The sequence below is a fragment of the Tachypleus tridentatus genome, chromosome 7, assembly GCF_004210375.1.
Source record: "Tachypleus tridentatus isolate NWPU-2018 chromosome 7, ASM421037v1, whole genome shotgun sequence".
In the NCBI taxonomy this organism is placed as follows: Eukaryota; Metazoa; Arthropoda; class Merostomata; order Xiphosura; family Limulidae; genus Tachypleus; species Tachypleus tridentatus.
In genome coordinates this window covers 23,763,031-23,787,905 of record NC_134831.1, presented here as the reverse complement: position 1 = coordinate 23,787,905, position 24,875 = coordinate 23,763,031, and the positions used below count along the sequence as shown (strand labels likewise).

General features: G+C 32.0%; 1 protein-coding gene across 9 annotated transcripts in view; it reads right to left on the bottom strand.

The window, feature by feature from the left end:
* LOC143255309 (fasciclin-2-like) overlaps window positions 1–24,875 on the bottom strand; it is a 132,624-nt gene that overhangs the window by 16,678 nt on the left and 91,071 nt on the right. For 2 of the 9 annotated variants that reach the window (XM_076510768.1, XM_076510770.1), the window contains exons 13-14: window positions 19,691–19,883; window positions 19,077–19,121 (exon numbers count right to left, since the gene is read on the bottom strand). In XM_076510768.1, coding sequence (XP_076366883.1) covers window positions 19,077–19,121; window positions 19,691–19,883 — 238 coding nt within the window. Of the gene's footprint in view, window positions 1–9,205; window positions 9,400–12,295; window positions 12,435–19,060; window positions 19,122–19,690; window positions 19,884–24,875 lie in introns of those variants that run through there. The other 7 variants (XM_076510769.1, XM_076510771.1, XR_013030537.1 and 4 more) reach the window with 6 other exon arrangements.

Below are 24,875 nucleotides of genomic sequence, written 5' to 3'. Positions count from 1 at the left end.
TATTTATTTTCTTTATGTAACCTAACTTAAAGAGATCCATATTTTTACATTTTGGGTACTTTTATAATACTAAATGAACATTAAATACAAGAAACAATGAATTTACACAAATTTCATTTTTCTTGCTATCAGTTGTAAATGAAAATTAATCATGCATTATTTTAATACAAACTGAAGTAATGCACCAAAGAATGTGGAATAATAACATGCAAAAAGTGGACAATTTCCTCTAAGTATCATAATTTTTCTGCCTTTCTAACTATGTAACAAAAACCATTATAAGATTATCAAGTTAGTCGTTATCTTTCCTGTGGCAACAAAGCTCGTATTAACAGAGAAAATGACAATTCTTGGTTCAAAAGATAAAGTTACATAATACATCATTTGTTAGATGAAAGCTTTGCCTTTCTATTGGTTACAAATAATATAGAACTAAACCTCAGAGAGAACTATTAATTTTGAAAGAGGATGTGACAGATGGATGTAGCAAGAATGGTATGATTTTCTATTTGATGCTTCTGTAACCAAACATAATTAAAGTCTATAAAAATTATGGTTTGTCTGAACAATGAAAATTTTACAGTGAGTAATTTATGATGAATTTCATACTTACTGGAGGAGTGGTGGATACAAAAGAGAAGATGCTTAGAGAAAATATGTGATGTGTATCATAGCAGTGAAAAATCTGGATTTTTGTAAAATATTACCTTATAAAATTATAAACTGAAAAGTTGTATACTATTAAGATAAGGACTGCTACTTATGATTATGTTATATTAATTATATAACAAACAAAAAGCAGATTAATCAAATTTTGAATGCAAGTCAAAAAAATCTAGTATGAAAGGAAAATTCACAACAGCAATAAGCAGTGTTATGTTAGGCTTAGAGGGGGCAGCTAATCCAAGCATACTCAGAAAGAGATACCATCTCAATACCACACCATAAGAAACTAACTGGACATTTTTTTTTTGGGGGGGGGGTAGCTGGAAATACCCTTTCTGGGATTACAGATACCTTTATTCTGAATACACCAAATGATTTTTCTCAATCTTCAGAATCAAACAAACATAACTAGTTCTCATTATTTGCAGTCTACACTGTTTTATCTAACATCACACGTTTACACACTTTCCAAGATAGTAAAGGTCCTACAAACTCTAGACATCTTAAAAGCAGCATAAAGTGGCATGCTGTTGCTGCTGAGAAACTACCACAGTTCTCTTCAGTCTCTATTTACAGTGATGGTCAGGGAACTTACTAACAAACTCACATGCTGCTGCAAGGTTAAAAAATGTAGTACTTGTCTGAAGTACAGTAGAAGTGCATGACATCAAAACCCAGTAAATTATGGCTTAATTGTAGTAAAGCACTGTACAAACAATGCACTTTTGCTCAGACAGAAAGGAAAGCCAATAAAAAGGCAGTATAGCAAGGATGTCTCTAAAGTGCAAATGAAGAAACACACTCACATGTCTGTTAGGGAGCTTCTGGATGTGCTTGATTTGTAGCAGCTAAATTATTATGCACAGAAGAAACTTCCTCAATTGGAAGTTTGCTTGAGTGCTTACAGCTGGAAAGAAAAGTCAGACATGAAGACAGTTATCAGACTCTTCAGAGATATTTCAAGAGATAGCATTCATGTTACGTGGACCAGCTGCACACACTTTACCTGAACATTTCTGTTAACATCTCTTCTGAGATGGAGTTTGGGCCTCACAACCCTTCATATCTATGCTGATAAGAAATAAATTATGGCAAATACTATTACATACTACAATCATGCCAAGAAGGATTCCTCTGAGAAGAGAGTAGCATGTACACTGATTTGCTTTGGCATTACTTGATGGGAATTGATGGATATTAATTTTAGGATTTGTATCAATATGTTTGAAATCACGTTATAGATTATAATTGAAACTTTAATATTATACGAGTTAATTTTTTAAATTAAAAATAAATTAAAATAACATACCTTGATACATATTTTAGTGAGTCATTTGGTATGTTAAATGCAGCACTAGTTGAAATTAAATGCTTGTGATATCAAAATACTAAGTCTATAGTTTTGTACAAATTAGGAACTCAAATTATAAATAATAACAAGCTAGAATATGAAATAAAAATCTCAAATATTTTTATTTTGCTGAGATATGGCTTATGTAGCAAATCAAACACAGTGGTCCTGCTCACTCCTTTCAATTTTTAGGAACAGTCTCTTACATACTCTTACTACAATATATGACATGTGAATAACAAAGCAACAGCTCAGAATCTCCATGCAGTGGTTCTCCCAGCCATTTTAATCTATGAAAAACCTACCCTATTCTTACCCTAGTCTGCTTGAAGTTTCATATTTTTCAGACTGAAATACATTTTAGTTATTTATGATTTTTTTTATTATTATTCCACTGTGTGTGTATATATATATACACACACACACACACACACAGTTGAGTATAAAACCTAAAAAAAAATTGTTTGATATTGTCCACATATGAAATTTTAAAAGGCTTAGCAACCTATCCAGCAGCAACCAATTGTCTAGTTGAGTGGCATACCAGGGCCACAGCCTCATCAGCTTTAGAGCAGGGACAAAATTCAGAAAGATGTTAAGATTTAATAGAGTGAAGTAAAAATATATTTAAAATTATTAGTATAATAACACACACACACAAACAAACATACATACATACATACATGTATGTTCAAATTACCAATGTTATAATTTTCTATATGGAAAATGTATTATCAGTGGGTACCTACATCTATTCACAGGAGTAGCTATTATCATTCAGTGCTGCCCTCTATATGCAAACCTTTTCTTTCAGCATGCCATATTTTCTTCAGAGTATATAATTTGTAAAACATAAGAGTTGAAATTGTGAAGTGTTCAGTATTTCGGGTGCATTGTACCATACTCAGCAAATCAGACACATCCAAAACTGTTTCTATGGGATACCAATATGCATGGGAAGGTAGAATGAGGATCACACTCTCTTCAAATAAAACCCAAGAAATGGGGATTAAGACCCACTCCAATTACTGGGTACTAGACAAGGATAAACACCTACAGCAATCCTGGACTGGCCATCTGTCTTCAAGAGAATGAATTAAACTTGTGCTAGGACTTATGCTGATTGGTTCACTCGAATCCAACATGTCAACAATGGGAACTGGTACCCACACAAAGGTAGGATGAGGGTTCCAAATTAAAAGGGGTAAATTATATTTATGACAAATCAATTCCAATTGGTATGGAATGTGTGAAAGGAGGCAACATGAACCAGTATGGTAATGGTTCAACTCAACTTTATAGGTAAATTAATAGTAGAAGACCACATCAATCAGTTCAGTGACAGATCAACTCCATGGTATTGTAAATGGTATAAAGAGGCTACATCATCTTGTAAGGTGTAAGGACCAACTCCAGTGACTGTGGATATTGTTGAATGTGTAAATAGTACAAGGCCACCTCATCCAATAAGGTGACAGATCAACTCCTGTGATTGTGTAAATAACTTCAGGAGGCCACATCCAATAGTGAGGGAAAGAACCAATTCTTGTGGAGTTCACATTGCACTTACACCAGTAGAACATCACCACCTCACCCTGAATTGAATGGTTATAGCCAAATTTCTTGTGGAACCCATTCAGAAGGGTGCCTCCATGACCAGCCTTCCCAGTGGCTTAGAACTGAAAAATGGTAAGGACTCTCATACTCAACTTGAAGGTTCAGAATGTGTTGGACAGTTTGGAGAAAAATAATCACAGGAGACAGTGCAACAGGCAACCAGGAAACATTATTTTGAAAAGCAGTCTATAAGGAGTTATTTACTCAAGGCATAGCAGCAGTGGGTAGTTATTCCATTTTATTTTACCCATGGAATTCATGGGTAGTAAAGGTCTGGAACAGATATGTTTACAAAGCAAATACTATGAGTTAAATAACCTTCAAGTGATCTTACAGCAAGATTCTATATGCCTTTCAATGCAGATTTCAAGTTAAAAGATACCTGATCAGGCACCACTTGCCACAGAATGTTATCCATGTGACAAAAGAAAATAAAGGCCCCTTAAAAAGTGGAAATTGAACAAAACTTACTCTTTTGAAGTGGCATCAAAGTGTGGAGCATGATCACAGGTGAAAGACAAAATCCCAACATGGACAGAAATGCAATGTGATGAAGATAGTGGGAGACAAACATAATAGGCATGGTCCACACATTAGTATGGAGAATCTCCTCCAATAAACAGTGAAGACTAAAAAGTGAGAGAAAAATGTAAGATGGAGTGGATGGGAGGAAACATGGAATAAGGTATGGGATGAAAAAGCAGACAGGAGTAAGCCAAATGGACTAGAAAGTGGACCCAATTCATATAGAATAAGAGAAAATTTCACACAGGGAGGCAGACTGCCAGGGAATAAATAGTTGGTTGAGCATACCCTGGAGGGTGGCTGTATATGCAATACCATACATAAGGTCATTAACTGAACACAATCTATCCAGGTCTGAATGATGGTAAAGATGACAGACTAAAGATAGAAAATAGAGGAACAACACTCTTAAGTTGCTGCTGACCTGAAGAGAAAGGAAAAACAGGTAGGGTAATAATGGGTATATGAAACATCAAAAGCAAACAATATCATACCAGCATCACAAGCAGGCCAAGTGAAAAAGGAAACATGTCATAATAGGCAAACAAAACAATGAGAATAAGGAAAGTGATTTAAAATGGGGATAAGGTTAGAGCATGTAGGACTACAGTAATGAGTAATGACCTAATCTGGAAGATGTCTGAGAGGCCTCTGAATACAAAAGGAATGCACAAGTAGAGTGAGAATAGAGGAAACCCCAAGGTAAGTAGAAAAACAGAAGTTATGGGAAGGGCTACCAAAAAAAAAAAAAAAGAAGAAGAAGAAGAAGAAAGAAAGTGAGGAGACTGAAAACCCCTGGTAAAAGAGTCAGATGAGCAATTCTGCCACCTCAGCCACAGCAGGCTAATTACTAGGAAATACCCTGCCAGCTGAATAAAAGCAAGAGATATTCCACATGTACTGGGACACTTCTACAGAAGATGGACAAATGAATGGAGCTAACAGGGAGGTAATTCTATGTGTGAAGCTTGATCCTCCTGCCAAGGCCCTGACAAAAACCAGGTGTGAAGATGCAGGACAGGAAGATTGGGATGTAGAATGCAGAATGGAGGGAAACAAAGGAGAAAGGGCAGGTGATTAAGAGTAGTAGACATAATAGCCTCAGAATCCAAGGCTGTTCTGGCCAATTGGAGTGCAATCAAAAAGACCAGACTAGGAGTGGAGCATTCCAGAAAAATCACCTGAGGAAGCAATTTGATGGGAAGGTACACATAAAAGTATGTGCAAAACCAATCTTGGATAAAGGCATCAACAACGATGGCAAAATAGTACATGTAAAATGGAGGGTGAAATGAAAAAGAAGTAGGTAACAGGAATAAAACACAAACCTGAGACACAAAAATGCCAAAAAAACTAATTAGGTCAAGAGAATCCCCAGGCTGGGAATGGAATTATCGGCAAACTCTAGAGGCATAAAATGACAATCAAAGCCCTTGTCAACCAGCATAGACAAAGCAGTTACAGAAGAACCTGTGGTAAAGACTGGATATAAAGTTGGACCTTGTAACATTCATTTTCCTGAAGCACAACAATAGATAAATCTGTTGGCATGTCTCTCACAGAAAATGCTAGTCACTGTTGTAACTCCCAAAATGTTAAGGTGCACTGCAGAATGCATTACATGGAAAAGTTTCACAAAACTTTAATACAGAAATAAAGTGGTGAGAATTAACTGATAAATTTGAAAAAAAGAATCTGGTTGAACAAATCAAATGAAGCACTTCATGAGGAAAACAAATTAAAACATGCAGCATTAAATAAATAAAAAAGGACGAACGAATTCAAACACTACCAAACAAAAAGTGAAGATTTAGTAGAAGAATGTAGAGGGAGACTGCTACTATTGGTTGATGGATGATGCATGCAACACACATTGAAATATACTAATTCTAATCAGGAAGGGAGAGCATGATTTATGGCATGTATAAAAAAATTGTATATAGAGGGCAACACTGAATGAGATTGTTTACTGAATTTCTGAATTTTGATAGCCCTCTATCAGCACTAGCCATTCCTAATTTAGCAGTGAAGACTAGAAGGAAAGCAGCTAGTCATCACCACCCACCTCCAACTCTTGGGCTTCCCTTTTACAACAAATAGTGGGATTGATCATCACATTATAAAGCCCCCATGGCTAAAAGAATGAGCATGTTTGGTGTGATGGGGATTTAAACCTGTGACCCTCAGATTGAGAGTTGAGTGTCCTAACCACCTGGCCTTGTCGGGCCACTGAACGAGAAAAGCCAATCTTGTGAGGGAAGGTAAGTACTTAAAATACTTTATTTACATCATCTTGAGCAATGCTTAGGTATGTGAGACTATCTTGATAGACAAAGATATAACAATAGAAATTCTTTTGGGCTTGATATACTGAACTTAAATATTGGATAGTGATACTATAAACAAAAAATGCAGAAAAGATTGTCTACAATAATCATAAGCAATTCAATAACTGTTACATTGATGAATAAATATTTCTGGGACTGGATGACTGATTGGATAACAGTTTCCTTTTAGAAGATGAACTAGATTCTGCATTTCCTACATCCTTTTCTGAAAAAGAACTACATTTATTTTCATGTTTCTTCCTACAGACAATGACTTACTACCACTGGCTGTTTTGCCCAGTTTCTTCTCTAACATCTGTCCCTTTTGTTGTTACCCTTTGTTTTTTCGATATCTTTCTTTTCTTAAACTTTCTGTTTTTGATGTGGTCATTGCTAACATCATCTGTGCTTAATCTGCCCTCTTCATATCGTTGTTCTATACTACTTTTCTTCAGATTGCTGTTCACAACTTAAAGCAAATTTTCTGTACAGATGATCTTCCTCTTGATTTCAATTTCTTTCTCTCTCACTCTTAAGAAGGGAGGTAGTGTTTGTACCCAGTTTCCTTCTCTTCAACTGATAACCTCTTCTTTTCAAATTTCAACCTTTTCTCTTATTTGTCTTCTTTATTTTCATGATTTTCTTTCTCTGTACTGGATTTATAGTTACTATAAGCCATATAGCAGCAGATCTTAACATTTCCCTACTGAGTGGAGTTTTATGGGGCTGAAGTTGTCCCATGCCCTTAACAGTTCTTACAGTATTCAAAGCTATCTCATCAATGGCAAATCTGTCTTTGGTAACAACATCTGTATTAACAGACAAACTTCATTCCATACCTGCAGTTCCAAGGAAAGGAGAAACCTTTATATCAAGCTTTATCAAGAGGACTTGCCTCCAGAAATGACCTATCTTCTGTTTTGTACACTTTCTATTTATCTGTAATGTTAGTTATAACGATTTTTTTATACAAAAGTTATCTAGATAAAACCTTTACATTTTACATTTGTGACAATACCTTGATTAATTCTTTTCTATGAAGAAAAACAAGTTAGTGCTTTGATCGACTTGTTTTCAAAACAAACCTAGAGATCATGTAATTTAATACTCCAATGTAAAATTACCATATTACAAGAACTTCATTGTGCTGGGTCTCTTGCTTTCCCAGAGACAATGTCTTCACCAGCTAGCTGGTTTGTAATGCCAATATTTAGATTCTGCAGGTGTTTTGGTGCTACCCTATTAAAAGTACCTGATTTGATAAACCATTTCAGGATGGTGCAAACCAACACTGCTATTTGACTGTATAGAAGGTAAATCATTAGTTGATAAGTTTGATAATGTTTGAAGATTTTTTTTAAAAACTGACTTTTATGACAGATTGCTTTATTGCTTCCCTTACCCCATAGAAGTTGATACTATTTGGTATTGTTTTTGGATCCCTCTCCAATTTTGACACACATTCCTTTATCCCTAACCATTCACTCTTCAATTATGCACCCAGATACTGGTCCAATACTCAGTCAAAAACTTGTACATGCTTTATAAAACCTCCTTTATAAGGTCAAGATCTATTTGTATGTCTTTGTAATCCTCTCTTCTTTCAGAAGAGATTTTGAATAATCCAGATAAATCTATCACTAACTATTCTGTTTCCTGCCCATATTCTGTTATACCCTTACTGAAGACATCATACGTTGTATGAAAATTACATCCATCTACATCAAAAAGACCATTCCATTCTGAATCAGCAGCTTTGACTAGCTTGAAAATTTCTCAAAAGATTGTTTTGTTAACATTAGGTCTATTGTTACCCAATCCAACTAAGTATTCCAATGGCATGCAATCATTCTGTAATATTTCCACCATAAGCTTGGTGGCAGACTTGTTTCATCATAGTGCAACAAAAAGTTATTTAAATTTTGTAAATTATATATCAAAGCAGAAGTGTCAAATGGAGCACACCATCTTATAGTAGGTAAGATAGCTTTGTTATACTCATACTGAAACTGTCTACTATTGGGAATTTGAACATTATTTTGAAAATTTTGGCATTACCATCACTAGCTCTAAAACTTATTCTGGACAATGTATATTTCACTGTACAGATAACTTCCACACAGAAGGTATCCTTCTTTTAATACACTACATCAAAATTGTGAATTTTTCTTTTCCAGTTAATATTCCAGATATTTGACTAGAAGGTCTTGGTTTTTCAACTGTAAACTCTGAACTTGTAGTATTTTCCTTTGAGGTATCACTGGTTGGTTGAACTTTAAATGTGAATTGTCTGATTGGGTGAAAGAAGGGATTTACTAAGATTTTCATGATGGTATCCTGATGCATGTTGAAGTATTTAAGTCCACTATTGCCTCTTATGATTTCAGGTATAAAAACACTATGTTTTGGCCAATACAAAGATACTTTCTTTAACACCCCACCATTTCAATTCACGTCCATTTCCATGAACCTCAGACAACAACCTATCAGTAAACTTGATTTTGTCTCTTGGCATAATTAAAAATTAGCAAGCTCTTACCTGACATAACACTGAAATAAACGATCACCAAGAAACATTTCTAAAACAGCTTCAATTATTACATATTTTAACATATTTTCAACACTTCTTTGAAAAACATCTAGATATGTTGGTCTAGTTAATATTTATTCAATGTAAATATTCTGAACTTTCCTTCCTCCATAACTCACAAAAATTTCTACTATTCCAACAATAGCTTTAATATTGCATTTCCCCATCCTGATGAAGTTATAAAATCACATTTTGAGATTTTCTGCTAAAAATACCCAAGTCCATTAAAAGTTCAGAACAAAGATTTCCTTGATCTGAACAGATCTATGTGGAACATTCAATAACCGATGTTGTTAGTGGCTGGGTGGGTAGGAACATCACACCTGAAAGAAATATAATGGTACTGAAGAAAGACACAAACTTGAAGATCTTAAAAGACAATTTTACAATTCTTTTTTCACTTAATGTTCACATTAAGTACATCACATTTTTTGAATATTTGCAATTCTTACCTGCACAATTTAATAAATATAGAAGGTTGTATAAAATACATGAATAAACAAAAAAAATATAGGAGTTTTTGGTGCCTTTATGTACGTCTACTGTTTCAAGAGTAATCTCCAGTTTGACCTGGAATAAATTATCTTAGGAGTCCTATTATTTTTTCTATGAATTAATATCAGTAATACTAAATCCAGTGAAGTAACTTTCAGTCATACTTGTGTGGGTCTACATCCTGATGTGATAAAAAGCTGAAGAAGAAAGACTGTTTGCAGGTAACACTATCTATGGGTTTAGTTAGAAAAATGCAGAGATATTTACAAAGTGAGTGACAATATTCATGATAACATGCTGCAAGAATTCAGCTACATCTCAGGGGTGATAGTCAACTGCCACTTTACTGTACATCAGCCTCTGCTTAATGATTTTAATTATTTTAAAGAAACTTCTCACAATACAAAATAACATCTGGTACATGTTGTAATAACTTACATTTTGTTGAAACAGGGATATTAGCTGTGATTGAGCTTGCATGTTCATCATTAAACCTTATGTTTAGTTTAGTTTATTACAAAATCATTGTGTTTTATGTTTTCATACAACACACTGATTCTATAATAATTTGTGACATGCTGTGAACTGGTATCTTTTGCAGCTGCATTTATCTAGTGACATTTGTGAGAAAACTGTGAGGTTTAATAACTAAAATATCATGACCTTTTGCCATGGATTTGATGTGTCCAAAGTATGTCCCAAACACTGACTGACCTTGCTTTATTGATAGTCTGTTTGAACAAGTTATTATTTACATATACTTTGGCAAAATCACAGTACTGCTTGACTGAAGTGTAATAGCTTAGTACAAACTGCATTACATAAGGACACGTAAGGAAATGATCAAACATCATCAGCGTTATATACGACTCTGAATAACTCAAAGTCACAGCATCATCACTACTCTCATTTTAAATTCTTTCCAATGGAATCAGAACAAGATCATACTTGGCTATCAGTGTTGGCAGATTATAAACCTTAGCAATTTGTCAATTTGAACAAAACTTGGCATTGTCTCTCTCTTTAAACCTTTATGGTATGGAACTCCTCCATATTTTTTCACCACCCTATTGTAATTTATCAAAATATCCTTAAGTCCCCTTGTCTTTGAATATTTGTTTAGCCACAACTATGACAGTATCATTTTGCTTTGCACTTCCACTAAGAAACCATATTAGCTTTTATACTTTGTCAAATAAATTGAAAATATGTGGATTGCTTCATTAGCAAATGTTAATGCTAACAAATGTTAACAATAATGCACACAGACAGTGTTTTCATACTGATTCCTGATCTTAGCTTGAGCCCTATTTTTGCTTGAGATCAGGACAACTGTCTCATCATATCCTTGACCTAGTTGGTTGTCCATTTAGTCCTCAGTCTTTCAAAGTAGAAACTCATTTACTATTTCAGCATCCAACTTGCAGGTCTCAACAAAGCCAACATTATCCTTTTGGAACTTATTGCCCTCCACATACCTTACACCTACTCTGATTTGTTCACTGGTGAAGGAATCTTGTGTTACTCCCGCTAATAAACTCAAGCACTGTGGGATTGACTTGCTTATTTGGGATCTTATTTCTTGTTCATACAACATTAATATCTCATCTTGAATTTAAAGAGATGTACATTTTCCTGCCTTACTAGCATGTATTGAAAATGTTGTGCTAGGTCTTCATTATACTTGGCTGTCCAGTTTAAAAAAATATATATTTTACCTTCTTCCTGTTGTTTTTATGCTAATTTTCTCTAAATGCAATACTTCACTGCCCAAAGTAAGTACAGTGTCTATAATAATTATAATTCTTTTTCTTCTCTGTTTAATACATTCTGGCTTATTGATATAAGTTCAATGAGACTTCCATGATTGTCTAATAATCGTCCTTCATTCAAAAATCCTTTTGAATATCTGAAAACCAGTTTAACAAACAACAATGGTTTTTCAAATTCACTAAAATAAGACAGTAAGAGCAAGATGCAATACCATTTTTTAAACTGTACTATAGCCAAGGTCTGTTGAGTTCCCACATTTCATTATACCTTCTTCCTTTCTTGATTGGAAAAATTAAAACTTGAAGAACTGAAATTTTATATTCTCAATAAGTAAACGTAGATGGTATTTTTTCTAAACATTGGTTAGAGGTATAATTACTGGGTCCTAATAATGTTTGTTCATTGTTGTCTCAATCAACAGAGCTTCTTGATCCAGTTGGGATTCTGTTGAAAAACAAATGAAACACTGCTAGGCTGATGAACAGAGGCACTTTTATAACAAGATTGCCCTAGCTTATTTCTACAAAAACAATTGTCAAATCCTAATGTTATATCAAAAGCCCCTGAAGAGGAAGGGTTGCTCTTTTAAAAGTGCTTGGTTTATAGTGTTATCATTTTGTTCATTTTAAGACATTGTCACAATTATTGTCATCCCACAGATTCTAAGATATGTGGCATATACTCTTAGTTTTAGACTTCCTAGTTACATATTCAGAATTTTCTGATACTAGTAGGAGTATACTTTAGGAAATTTTTGCACTTATCATATTACTAAACTAATATAATTTAGTAACCATAATCTGTTTAACAACAGCTAAATTAGACAAGGTATCAATGAATTCATGTTAATACTTAAGCCTACTTTATTTAGAATGTTCAAAAACTCAAAAGGATGAATACTGATATGAATATATGAATGAAGGAAAACAAATTAAATAACATTTATCTCACCTGACTACTGTGGTGATAAATTGTAGCATTGACTACTGGATGTGGTCTTTTTGTCAAAGTGCTCTCCAGTTAACACTTTGACCAGCATTGCTGTAGGCCTAAATAAGCCTATCTGGGGCTAAGGCAAAACAATTTCAAACTGAAAGTGGATAAACTCTACATTACTGCACACGCACACTCTACAAACCTGTCTAGTTACTCAGTGGTAAATTTAAACTGAAAACAAGGCATATTTCAAATATCACATTGATGTAACAACATGTACACCATAACTTACTGGACTACTCAGTTTTCATGTGTACAAAATTCTCTCCCTGTTTTTGATACACAATCAATGCAAAACAACAATGAGAACTGGCATAAGCTATTTTAAATGAAATTAGCCCTATATATATCTATACATGATTTTGGATCAACCACTCCATTACAAGTCCATAATAATAAGCGACAAGAAGACTGTAGTGCAATACCCTTTTCCTAATGTACCACACAAAGGTCCATTGAAGCATAAACACATGTATGAATACAGGCAATGAGAGCATGATTTAAGACTTATTTATGGAACAAGTCAAGAAATAATTCTTGTAACTGTTAAACACTGATATAATTTACATCATTATTTAGACCTTTTATTTTGCATCACACTTTTTTGTTAAAAAGTTCTAATTTGCTAAAATTTTGCAGGTGATAATTTATTTTATTATTTTATAATATAAATTTGGTAGCCCATAGATAGAAATACCATGGCTAATAAGAGTAGTGTTTAAATTAGTAACTCAGACATAATGCTGTGCCACTGGAGGCCATGGAAAATATAAAAATAACAAAAAGAATCAATTAGGCAGTGGGTATATAGAGAAAAAATACATACGTTGCACCCAATCTTTTATCCAGTTGTAATATAAATGTTTTCAATCATAGAGATTGGAACATTTTACAAATAAACAGTTTTACCAGATATTTTCTTAAAGCTGTTTCATTATTAAATATAATTTCAATGTATTAAAATGAAGGACTAGAAGTATAACAGGGGATAGAGACAACACCATAAGCACAATGAAACTTCCTCACTTTTACATTATGACTGTTATACAATTTGTACATTGACAAAAGTTTCTAAGGAAGAACAATGAAACATTCGTATGAACTAAAGGTGAAAGGTAGTGCAGACACCCCATAACCCAAGTCAGGTTGATTGTGTAGGAGCATGTTGCAGACTCAACCCTCATTCAATCCTCTTGGTTTCAGATGCTGTCTATGTGAAAACATAATTATCGAGTCAAGATGTCACATAATGGCTGGAACAACTTTACATAGCATTCAGTGAGAACAAAATACCATTTTCTGTTGCACTTTTCAGACACTTTAAAGCTCCAAAGCAACCATAACTCTCTCTCCATGGGCATCTCTTTATGAGTATGTCACAAGCTTTTAGTAAGTTACATTCAAATTTAATTAAATTGCTTTTTATAAATATAGCACAAAAATGTAGCTAATAATTCAAATTTTAATAGTATATAGGTTTTAAGTTCTTAATTTTATGACTCAATGTTGAAATAAAATCCTGAATTTCCCCAAGTATGAGAATTATGACATTTTCCCTTTAGGCAACTCCTCTTCTCTAATTTATTTATGCCCCTTCTAAAGAGTGTGAAATTTAATGTGAATTACTTATTACAATGTTGTCATTTTTCAAACAAAGAATAATTTACACAGTGTTCAATCGTATTTGGTTACAAAGCTAAGCCATCAAACAGAAAAAAAAACAAACTATTTTGACATGCCTACCTGTAACAAATTATTTTTCAGAAATAACCATTAGTTCTCTCTGATGTTTAGTACTATATTATTCACAACTAACAAAAAGCCAAGGTATTAGTGTAACAAATAACATTACATTAATTTTTTTGTTCAGCAACTTTTGATTTTTAGTTAAAAGTTTTATTGTACTGACTAGCTTAGATGAATTTTTAAAGGCTTTTGTTGCATATTCAGAAAACCAGAAAAACTGGAATAATTACAGAACATTGTCTATGTTTTGCATGTTATTATGCTGTGTTCTTTGATGCATTAATTATTGACACAAAAAACATTATTTAGTGCAGCACTACTATCAGTATAATAAAGTAGGGTGAAATGTTACTGAAAATCAACAACAAAAAACACCCAAGCATTTTCTTTTATTTTTCATGTGCATTCTTTATTTATTGATATAACATTAACTAAAAAATGCTTAATTTAGATTGGTGAAACAGAGAATTTTTCATGAGGTGCATATTCACCATGTGATTTACAACTTATATGCAGTGAATAGTTGTTTGATACAGTTCAAAGGGCAATGAAACAATAAAATTCCAGTATAAATAGATGTATACTGTTATGCATTTAAAGTTGTTTAGAATAAACAAATATAGTTTAATGTTGCAATCTGAAATTATTCTAGAATGAAATAGAGTAATTTAGATTTAGTTGAAACTTTTCTTGGTTAGATTGACCAAACCTGTACAGATTAGAGAAAGTATCTAAAAAACAGAGTTTGCTGAATACAACCACTTGAAATTTAATTAAGAGATTTCAAAAATTATGCAAAGAAAATTTGGGAATTTGGAGATGAAGTATTTTTAATCATAACATGGAATCACTTTGTACTCAGACTAGTAAAAAAAGACTCAGTGTATTCACAGACAAGTTTTTAGTACAATACTTAACTAAAAACATCTGATTATTTGAGTGCAAAAGAGTTGTAATGATTACTGAAAGTCTGCCACATTTTGTAAGTTACACATACTTTATTAAAAGTTATAGTATGGAAACTATAAGGTGTAAAAAATGTTTTTGAACTTAGTCAATTAGGCTGACTTTGTGGTGAGAGAGTTAACTGTCGAAGGCTGTGGCATAAGTGCTTTGACCTGTTGTGCAAGTAGGTTTGAAAGTCTCCACATAGCTAAAGACTGTCTAACCCTTAATGATTCATAATGTTCTTCAGATCTAAAATTGTTCTAAATTTTCACAGAAACTTAGCCACAGTGTAGTATGTATGTGTGTGTGTGTGTATATATAGAGTAATTTTGTGTATATATACACACACACAATGTTTTATCTATCCACTTTCACTTTTCCTAATAACTAAATAAATTAATGATTATTTAATATTATATAATTGTAGTAATAATCATCTTTGTAACATAGTTTACAGATTTTGCTGATGATTGAATAAGTTATTTTCAAACATTCAAACTTGTATGTTTTGTCAACCGTCTTCATCTTCTTTATTAAACTTCTGTTTACCCATCATTAATCCACTGCTAAGTAACATGATTTCATGAAAACATATTTTCAGTAATATGCCATAAAACTACCTACATGTTCCAAGTACAATAGAGCAAAGTAATTTATTATGGGCCATGCAGACATATCTTAGTTATCCAACATAAAAAAATATTTATCAACTTTCACATTATATTTTGAAGGACCGTCAAGTACCTTGATACTATATATACAGTTTTGTACTCTTAATATATTATGTATAGTTTTACAAAATTTGGCAGCCTTCCAGTAAACATTAGAAGTCTTTCACTTACAAAAAGTGGTATCATTTTGTGAAGTATTTAAGAGAAATAAAAAAGATTTGTCCATGAATATATTAAGTATTTGTTCTATATAGTCTGTGTACAAATGTATTTTCATGTTAAGATTAAAAATACTTTTCTTCATCTTAAACGTTTATCTGATATTTTATATGCACAGTCTTTAAAATCCTCCTAAATAATTTCAAAGTTTTTTCAGTAAAACTTCATATTTTACCTGTTATTTTCTCTGTCATAACTATATACAAGGTTAGTCAATACCACTGACCTTGTAATTACCATAAATAAAATGGAAAGAAATCTTAATTACACTTTTCTTTTCTTTCTAGAATGAGTTCAAACTTTAACATTTGTTTACCATAAGTAGCTTTAAATTCATAACAGTACATATCTATTTATAATTACATTTTATTGCCTTATTGTCATTTTGAATCCCATCTAACTACTATTTGTGCTATTTCAAGTCATGAATCACTTGGGGGAACTTGAAGGTCATATGTTACACTATCAAATTGCATCACCCACGAACTGTTTGTATGCATGTCTCATGAAACATTTTCATCATATTATTATCATTTATCTCACATAATCTAACTTCAACTTAAAGGGATCCATATTTTTACATTTTAGTTACCTTCATAATGTTAAGTACATAATAATTACAAAAAACAAAAATAAATAACTTACTTAGATCTTCTTTTTCTTCTTGCTGTTAATTGTTGAGGACACTTAACCCTATTTTTATACTAATGGTTGTAATGCAATAAATAATTTTTATTTAATTGAATAATGCACATAAGAACATAGAATAATAACATGCAAAAAGTACACAATTTTCCCTAACTCTCAGTGTTTCTGCCTTTCTAACTCTGCAGCAAGAGCCATTATAAATTCATCCAAGCTAGTCATTATCTTTCCCTTGAGAATGATGTTTGTACTAACAGTAAAACTGACATTTCTCCATTCAGAAAACAATGTGATATATTATTTGACATATGTAAACAATGGCTTTCTATTGCAGAGTTAAATATAAGAGAAAGAACTATTGACAAATCCTGAGAGAGAAGATATGATAAATGGGTGTATTAAGAGGGACCTGATTTTCTATTTGATAGCTCTGTAATCATACAAAACTGAAAGTTATAAAAACTATGGTTTCTCTCAGCAAGGAAGAAGGCTTTGTATTAAAACATAAGAGAAGTAAATAAATTTCTGCTTCATCCTGTGTTTCCTTTCCAACATATTTTTCTCATGTATCATGAATCAAGTCAACATGCCATTTTATAGATGAATACCTTAGCTTTTTATTGATTATAAATTGTATAGAACTAAACATAAGAAAGAGCTATTAACAAATCCTGAAAAAGAGAGTGCGACAAGACGTTTCTGATTTTCTATTTGATAGCTCTGTAACCAAACAAAATTGAAGGCTATAAAAATTATGCTTTGTCTGAGCAATGATGATTTTGTAATGAGTAGTTTTTTTTTTTTAAATTCATATATATTGGAGTGGTGTTGAATAAAATAGAGAATAGTAGATACCTAGAGAAAATGTGTTATGTATCATACTACTGGAAATTATTTATTGTTTTTTAAATACTGTGTTATAGAATTAAGAACTTAAAATTTATATATTAATATCCTTACCTAATGTTTTATGCTATACCAATTGGTATAACATAAACAAAAATTAGATTAATAAAATTTCAAATGTAAGTCACTAAAAACATGGGTCATGTACACTACACAATGCTCAAAGCAACAGAATTAATTAACACTTATTTACTTAAAACTTTTAAAACACTGACTCTATGGCATTAGTAACAGTAGGCCTAGTTGTAGTATAATTTACGTATTAGGCCTAAAACATAAGGTTTAGGTGTATCACTACTTGGTAAATTTTATTTAGCTTTTGGCTATATTTCAATGTCTTGAACTATTTTGCTGTTATACCACTAAAATTATCAACAAAATAAAGAATAAAAAACAAACATTTCTAACCAATCAACAAGAATACTGAGCATTCAACATAAATACCATAATTTGCCTAACAAAAATCAGATGATAGTTTCATTGCTAAGCAACAATGCACATATTTGAGCATTATCAAAAATAGAAGCATGAAAACAGTTCTAGACAGAAAGAGAATAAGCCTTTTTATAGATATTGATGTTTGAATGTATAAACATTTGTAAATCCTGATTTTCCCAAGATGAATTACATTAAGAAAAAGTACTGTAATAGGCTAATGAGCAACATATGTGAATATCTGTTTGCATCAAAATGATGAAAACTATCTATAACATCAAAAATACAGCAGCAGAGAGAATGCACATCTTTCCACACTAATTATAAATTGTCATGCCTCTACTAGATGTTTTTAATACAGCAGGTTTGTTATATTAAGAGAAAAAGTCTTATCTTATTACAGCTGTTTTTTTTGTTTTTTTTAAACATGTAAGTTAAGTTTCATTGCTATAGAAATGCTTGGGTGTTTTCATTTGATTTTAATTCCTCCACATACATCATGTAAATATTATATTATAAATAAAGCAAGAATAATAAAACTTAAAAAGTACAGCACCATGATACTTTGTTCAAATTAGTAAATAATAAAAACATCAACAATGCAGGGGCTGTTTATGATATTTTGCAAAAACTACTCACAACCACCATCATGTAAATAGTGGATTATAAATCAAGCAAGAAGCATAGGGCCAGTTTATCTTTGCACACATGTAACCTTCAGTCTTTGTTTTAGTTACTGGCTATAATAAAAGATGGAAAATGCCGGAACTTACAATATTGTACAATGAAGAACTGGACCATGATAGGATCCATGGATTAACTGTCCATTGTCTGAATAATGTTAGGAATCCCTGCTATACACTTTTAATTATTTACGATGGATTAAAAAGTAACCGATTTACTTGATAATTTCCATCTTAATCAACTTAGTATTTTTTTTAGTGTTTTTACCTTTGAATTAAACCTTTGTCTGTTAAAAGCCCTGGTTATTTAATCAAGTTAAAAAGTGTACATAATTTACAGTATTTTGTCATACTCTTTGTTCAGAAAATTCTACAGTACTTAATGCATAGTAAGCACCAGACAAAAGAAAACAACACAATGACAAGATAGCCGTGCAAGTTCATTAGTTTAGGAGAACAAAGGGTACGTAGGAAAGGAGATACCAGAGAGGCTGAACGGTGGGGGACCCTTAGACCGAGAGCTTGGATCTAGAAGAAAAGAAAGAGCAAGTATTTCCAAAAGTCAAACTGGCTTAGGGTATTTAGCAAACATGACACATTATTATAGAACACAAGAAACAAAAAAATTCAACACACATGGTTTGAAAGTAGTAGTATAAATTACAAAAATGTAATTTTTAAAAAACAACCCACATATACAAATACAGCAAATAACATTAGAGAATATTACTGTTACAAATTTTTATGCAAAATAATACATGTTAATGTGAAATAAGGTAGTTAAACAGCTTTAATAGTTTTATGCACAACTACAAAAGGGGTACATTAACAACTGAGTGAAACTTTAACAATACTAAATACAACCACTAAACGTCAGAAAGTAAAATTTCCTAATTAACTTGAGGACTAAGTACCACAGCCATGCAAAACACTACATAAAGTGATAGCTCAACAACTAGGACATATTTTGAAAACAAGTTTGATGTATTAAAAAAAAATCCATAAATTAACAAGCAAGCAATATGTATTTCACAAGATAAAAGGTGAAAAAGGCAATGTTTTCATCATCAAGGCACAAAATACCTGATGACACTTACCACTAGCTGTACGAAATATCATTGTTGCACTTTCACTATAACCAATTTCATTGTTGGCTCTAAGTGCAACTTTATAATATGAGTTAGGTTCTAGATCTCTTATTGTGAAACGACCCGAGCGCCATTCTGGATCCTTTATCTCAATTTCCTTTACTTCACCAAGTCTGATCCATGAATTGACATCTCTCTTCACCTGGAAAGATTGATAATTAAAATTTCCCATTAAATGTACAGCATTATAACTGGTTAACCAATTACATCTAAGAAATAAAATGAAAGTGCTAAAAACTTATGGCAGTACCAAAAATCAGAAGCTTTGTTTCACATTGTCTTGTTCTTTATTCATATGTCTAACAGTTATGACATTTTCAAATTAGTCACTAACTAATAATCAGATTTAAATGTCTATATAGGCTACTTACCATAACAACAAAGAGAAAATACTATTTGTTTTTTACCGATACTATAACAAAATGGTTAAACTTCCTCCATGCAAGTAATTTCAATAAATACGAGTTAAAGTAACAAAACTGATAGGACAACACAACAGCATCCTATATTTCACCACTATCTAATTAGATATATTCTTCATATGTGGGGGTGTGAATAGGAAAAAAAGTGGACAATACCATATTCAATGTTGGGTACAAAAAATTAGAAACTATATAGCATATTCTATGACCCCCCTCCAATATTTTTGACAGGTATAATGTTCTTAGATTTTATAGTAAATTATGTTATTAATTTTACAGTTTTACATACTTCTATACTCTAAGAAGAATACATTATAAGTTTGTTGCATATGTCCATGACGTTTTTCCTGGTAACTCAAACTTTTAACGAGTTATCACAGTATGGGATTCACTGCTTGTGGTTCACTCTAAACAACAAATGTAGTTTCTAGTTCTTTCTCCAACCAGTCATATCTATATCAATTTCTAACCAAACTCAGCACACACTTCATCATGCTGCTTTATAACCTTTGCAATTATTCTAATTTCATTCAATCTTGTAATTAAATTAATATGCATATTATAAAAAGATAAAATTCAAGGGGCTTTTGTAAATATAATTAAAATACTCAAATATTCAATGTGTTCTAAGTGTGCACTTAATATTATAAATATTTTGAGTGTTTTAATAACATATACATACATTAATGTGCAAAAGTGTTAGGGCAAGAAATCAGTGATGACGAGAAAACCCACTTGTAGAGAAATATATACGTGAAACCAGCTGTTTTTACATATATAGGGCAAAAAATGTTTCATCATTCTTTCCATTTTATGTGACAAATTCTTCCATGTCATTACAAAATACGAATTTTAACACTATGTTAATGTTTTGTTGATTTCTGTTGAAAATTTAAAGAACCAGAGTGAGAATTTTACCATTCTTTTGAATTCCCATATACTTGTACCAAGGATATGTCATAAGGGTTCTACTTGAGTGAACATATTGATCAAATTTAAAATCTGAAATAGCTCTTGTCAAATCCCACACAGTATCTTACCTATATAGAAATAATCTAGCAAGAAGATAGCACATGATGCTGTTATATACAGAAAGAAATCAATATAATAACACTCCACCAATACATCTTGATAAAAACAGTGTTTAAAACTAAGTAATATGCTCTGTTGTCATGTCATGGCCCAAAATGCAGAGAAAATTGTCAGTAGAGTAGCGAGTTCACATAAAAGCTTTACATGATGCTGGTTGGGCTCTCTGACAAATTGCTGCAGACTTGAAATACTCCCAAAAAAAGAAAACTGTTAAGCACACCCCAGATCATTAGACCGAGCCAGGTAAACATAAAAATAGGAACTGAAGTAGCAGAACACCTCAATCCAATGAAACTGATGTTAAGCATCTTCATTTATGCAGCCTTCAGAAAAGAAAAAAGACTGCTACTGATCTCAAGCACAAGATAAATAATTATGCACCAAATGACAGAAAATTGTCTAAAGTATTAAGAAGACTTAATGAGAATGGAATTTTTAATCATGTAGCACTTAAAAAACATTACTTTGCTTTCCAAATATTGTCAAGAGACTGAAATATACTAAAAATATCCATAAACTGGACTATTAATGATTGGAAAAGGTTGTTATGAATGGATGAGTCCAAGGTTGAAATATTTGGTTCAAAGTATAGGTTGTATGTCCAGTAAAAGAATGGTGAAATATATTTATTCAATGCATAGAACCTACCATGAAATATTGGGGAAGCAGTGTGATTGTTTGGTGGTATTTTTCCACTGAGGTTACAAAATATATTTGCAAAATAAATGGAATAACGGTCCAGCACATGTACCATCAGGTACTGATCTGCCATGGTAAATCCAGTTTGCATAACATTAATAAAGGATTACACTAACAAGAAGAAAATTACTCCAGTTACTTATTCAACCTATGCAGGAATTAATTAGCTAAAAAAGAAGCTGCTGGAGTCATTCAAATGATGCAATGGCCCCCACAGAGCCAAGATCTAAGCCCAATTTCAGAGATGCGAGATTTCATAGATTAAAAACTTGACAAATCAAAAGTTACTTCCAAGAAATTTTAAGAAACTGTATTAAAGTCATTTGGAGTAAAACCTTAAAGGGCACTTTAATTAAATATGTTGGAACAATGCCTGAAAGACTGCCTGCAGCTATCAAAACAAAAGGAGAGCATACAAAATATTAACAGTTTGCTAAACTCAATCACTTCCACTGAGTTTCTGGTGTACTAAATACAAAGATTAATAAAATTTTGATGTTTCACCTGTGATTTAGCTTCCTTATTCTTTGAAAGTATCTTGAAATCTAATTTTTCACTTTGTCCTGACATTTTTAGATAGTACTGAACCTTTAATTATTTATTTGTAAAAATAATCTATGCCCTTAACATACCATTTTGAAAGGACAGGAAATGTATTAACTAAATTTTGATTGGTAAAGTTCTGGTACTTAATGACAAATTATAGAAATTTTGTGAAGAGGATGTTATTGTGTGGAACTGCAGTATTATAGCACGTTTAGGTTTGAGCATGTTATGTGAATGGTTAAATGGAAAATCACTGTTACTCCACCCAACTTTATTTATTGATAAAGAATTATTTCAAACTTTGTGAAGAACCCTGGACAACATTATAAAGTTGTAATTTTACTGATTCACAGAAATTTCTAATCCCTACACAAGTGTCTAGTAAGATGTTGAATGTCCATAAACATTCTTCTGAATAAGTCATTATTTCAACAACACACTTAAATGCTTCATTATTACATTTTTGGTAGTAAATGACTCATTATTCAGGATTGAATATGTAAGTATAATTGTTTTGTGATATTTAGCTCACCATTCAGATAAACAAATAAGTTTATGATGAGTTATGTCATAAATGCTTTTATTGCTACTATTTTAATATTTTGGAAAAAAAAAAAAAGTTAATAAAGTCATTTTGTTCTCCAAGCCTCTTAAACAAGTTTTCCATTTTTAATTTTCTTCCAAGCTTTGAAATCACAAATTTTCAAGACTTGCTAGAATATGTACAAATCTTACCAAAAACAAAGAAGATGCAGCTCAGAATGGGATAAAAATAACACAGTTCAGGAATAAGACAGCAGTTACAGTGATAGAAGACCTTTACCTTTTCTAGAATAATTACAATGTTAAAGAGTGTAGAAAACACAAATAATTACACAAGAAATATATCAATAATAAAGTGAAATGAAAAAAACACGTTATAAACTAAACTTCAAAATTCCCTGTCAATTCACAGTCACAGTATACATAAAATCCAAATAACTGTAATAGCAAACATAAATTCAAAATAGGTATTTTTCTTCCTTTGCATTTTATGCTTACAACATTCACAGCAGTATAGAAGAGTGAAATGTTATGAGAAACTCATTCTGAGTTTGTGTTCTATTACACATTAGAAAATTCAAACATCTCTAAATATATGTCAACAGCCTTTCCATCTAAAACACCAAATAAATTATTTTGAACCGTAATTAATCACAATATAGGTCATATCATTTTAACATCATAAATAACTACTTTATAGTATTTTGTAGCAAAGAAAGCATAAAACACGATATCCAATACCAAAGTAACCACCCTGCTCAACTTTAACACTGGTAATAGAGTTAACACAAGAAAAACATTAGAGGTTTTTACTCAGTTAAATACTTCATTTAACTGAGTACTTAAAATTGAGATAATATTAATCCTATTATTTTAAAAAGATTGCTTCTATCTGTCCTTTGATAACATAAATAAAAAAACACCAACCTAAACTTCACAGTGTTTAAGTCAAACACCAAGGTAACTTCACAAAACATTTAAAAGAAATAAAATAAATGAAAGATTTGGAAATGTTTCAGTGTATTTCCAAACAAACAATAATCAAATAAATAGTAACAGAAATATTAGCTCATAATACAAGCTTCTTTTCACCCTGTAAAATTTTGAAAGGCAACACCTTCAAGTTCAGAATGATGGGATCATGTATGCCTTATTCAACTTGAGGAAACAGAATTCATCCAGTCTGAAAATATGACCACTTATCCTCACTTCCTAGCAATATGGGCAAAATAAATTCCATTTTCACCTGGAATTATGCTTCAGTAACTGTGCAACAGGTGAGCATTGTGAGTTTTTCAAAGCAAACTGACACAGATATATTCTATTAAATTATCAACAGAAACAGGCAGGATCCCCTTTGATTTACTCATGATAGTTCATGAATGGCAGTTCAGCATAGAGTAATACCATCTGATCAGTTTTTAGGTGGTCTTATGGAATACCATATTTCTTCAGAGCCTGTTACAATGTGTATAAAATATATTGAATTAGCAGCTGCTAGTGCTGAATTGATTTGGAAAACAAAAACAATGTTGCCAGTTTAACACTTGCCATAAAGTGATATTCTGTGAAAACAAGGTAAGGATCCTAAAATGCAGCAAAGAAAACACTCACCCCTTTCTATAATCTAACAAAAGTGGTTAATATAGATGCAGGGGCTAGGTAAAAACTTTCAGATGAAGATACTGCCAGATCATGCATATAATATGAGAGATAAAAGAAATCCACATATTAGGACACAGAATTTCTTTCAGTAACTGGGCCACTACAAAAAAAAAAAGAATGTGAAAACCTAAATAGACGTGATTTGCCGAAGATTCTTCACCTTCAGA